Source organism: Petaurus breviceps, unplaced genomic scaffold, assembly GCF_028583685.1.
Source record: "Petaurus breviceps papuanus isolate PSGF00001 unplaced genomic scaffold, PetGlider_PUasm1.0 193189, whole genome shotgun sequence".
Lineage (NCBI taxonomy): Eukaryota > Metazoa > Chordata > Mammalia > Diprotodontia > Petauridae > Petaurus > Petaurus breviceps.
The window spans coordinates 1-2,697 of NW_027185814.1; the positions used below are offsets into that span (position 1 = coordinate 1).

Here is a 2,697-nt window from a genome sequence, read left to right on the forward strand (position 1 = left end):
ACAGCTATCCTGTAGCCTCTGAGTACTCTGTGCATCCTGACTCTCACTCAGGTCCTGTGCACCACAGACACATGCAGGAACCCTTGAGCCACTCGTTGCAGGGTCTGATGGGCCCCTCCAACCCTCTGCATATGTACTATGGTCCCATGGGCTCCCCCCAGGCTGGGGGCAATGTCCGAGGTTTCCAGATGCAGCATCAGCCAGGATCTAGTCAGCCCTCTCCTCCTCCAGAGGCCCTGTCCTGCAGGGAAGGCCTGGACACCAGCCAGCCTGCTGAGCTCCTTGCAGATGTGGACCGCACAGAATTTGAACAATATCTGCATTTTGTATGCAAACCCGAGTTGGGGCTAAATTACCAGGGACATGAATCTGGCCTCCCTCTACCTGACAGTCATGAGGCCATTTCCTCTGTCGTGTCTGATGCCAGTTCAGCAGTATATTACTGCAGCTATCCAGATGGGTGACACATCTACCCCTCTCCTCCAGCCTGTGGGCCAGCAGCATAAACAGTGTTACACACTTCCTGCAGGAGCTAAGGAAATCCTTTCCCACCCCCTACCCCCCTTGTTTCTGTGTGTTTTTTAAATTGAGAGTTGTCTTGGCACCTAATTTATGGTAATTTATTTGACTCTAATCTTAGCAATTTCCTAAAGAGGATGTGGGGTTTTGGGGTTCATTATATCACGGATTTGCTCTCAGTCTTCCCCCAATTGTTATTGTCAAAATTGCCATTTGTTAATTGGACTTTACCTTTTCTGTGTAATGTGGCCCAGAATACCAACCATACTATGAAAGTTCATGTTGTTTAGTAAATTGGGGAGGGAGGGAGGGGGGCAGTTTTTTACATGACTACTTAATAAAATTTGAACTTTTCCAGTGTTTGGGTTCCCAGAAATTTATTAATCATATTACTAATTTAAATAGAATGGAGGAATGTTGTGTTGTTGAAGTAACATTTATGAAGAATGAGTATATATGTATACTAATATGCTGACTTCAATAAGGATCTGTAAAATCTGGAGTATATCATCAAATCAGATTGTAATTTCTTCCATGTCAGTTTGAGATGCCATGACTGAAAAATTCATCTCATGGTCTGCTCCTTTTGTGGAGAGACACTTTCCATATTGAATAACACTGGCTCTGGGATAATAAGCATAGGCAGTATTCAGTTTGTCTCCACCTTGAGTCCCAAAATATTTTTTAAAGGTGAGGAAGGTAGATTTCATCCTTAGTGAACTCATTTATATTCTGAGTGTTACAGATTAAATTTTAATGCATTTAAAGTGACTTTTTATATTGAAATTAACGATGACATTATCAATAAGTTAACAGGCATTTACTTAGCCTCTAACTATGTATGAGGACCTGAGTTAAGACTTTTTACAGTTGACAGTTTTGTGTTTGTTCACCAGAGTGAAAATCCAAGCATTCTATGTTCTCCTAGTGTTTGAAAATACTGTCTTCCTGCTGTTTTTGGGAACCAAGTACATTTGACTAAGCCATAACTTTTTTATTACTAGAAAGTTTTTATTAATCCTAATTAGTATTGACCAAGCATTCTTTAATGTTCCTAGTTTCCTATTTGAAAAAAAATACATCATAATAACTTGAACTTTTTAATCCAAGCATTTTTTAATGTATTGATCTATAAGATTTCGTTTAGCATTTTAACATTCTGTCTTATTTCTTGAAATGGCAACAACAGAAAACATGGGAGGCACAGTATTGGTGTTGAACTAAGGATCCATGTTCTATTAAGACAGGAACAAATAACCTAAGGAGAAGGGTGATCTGGGATTGGAAAAAGGAAGTCATTTTTGGGGGGAAGGGTGTTGCAAAACTGACTCCTGAATTCTACCACTCTGTGTTCTTGGTGTTTCTATATCATTGGAAACATCTCAAATTTGATTTGAATGTTGGGAAAGGGTAGAACAGAGGGAACAGAAAATAATGAAGGGGGAAGGCTGGGTTTGTAAGAAAAAAGATGAACTAGAGGCATATTTTATGCTTTAGTTACTTCTCTTAGTCTCATTCTATATGATAGTTGCTCTTTCTCTTGATGGTTCACGTGGCCATATATTGGGTGGCAGTACATTGGTGAATTTGGCCTTTCACATGAAATATTAGAAATCATACTTCTTTTGCCCAGCATACCAGTCCATACTAAGCTATCCCTATGCTGGAGGGGAGGCAGGTAAAATTGGAAAGGGAAGAGTATGAAAAGGGCTGAAGCTAAAGAGAAAATGTACTATGGTGAATAGTAGTTGAGGTTTAGTTTTAAGCAAAAAGGTCAGTATACACTGCACTAAGTATACCCTGCCTCCGGCTCTACTCCTTCAGACAGAGATTAGAGAGAATCACATTAAAGAAAAGACATTCTAGGGGCGGCCAGGTAGCACAGCAAGTAGGAGCACCGGCTCCAGTGTTGAGAAGACCTGGAGATTGAATCCCGGGCTCAGACACTTAGCACCCACCCAGAAACACCTGGCCATGTAACCTTGAGCAAGTTACTTAACCCCAATTGCTTAGGGGCGGCCAGGTGGCTCATCGAGTAAGAGCACAGGCTCCAGTGTTGGGATGACCTGGATCAAATCTGGGCTCGGATACTCAGCACCACACCCAGAAATAATAACTGGCCGTGTAACCTTGAGCAAGTTACTTAACCCCAATTGCTTTAAAAAAAAAAAAAAAAGA

The 2,697-nt window shown here is 41.0% G+C and overlaps 1 protein-coding gene across 1 annotated transcript; it reads left to right on the forward strand.

The window, feature by feature from the left end:
• Positions 1-5: 5 nt before the first annotated feature.
• Positions 6-1,623, forward strand: SOX17 (SRY-box transcription factor 17; the record flags this gene model as incomplete). The annotated part of the gene is made up of 1 exon (XM_069092696.1): positions 6-1,623. A coding segment is annotated over one exon (459 nt), but the record flags the coding sequence as incomplete, so codon positions are not given.
• Between the last annotated feature and the right edge of the window lie 1,074 nt (positions 1,624-2,697).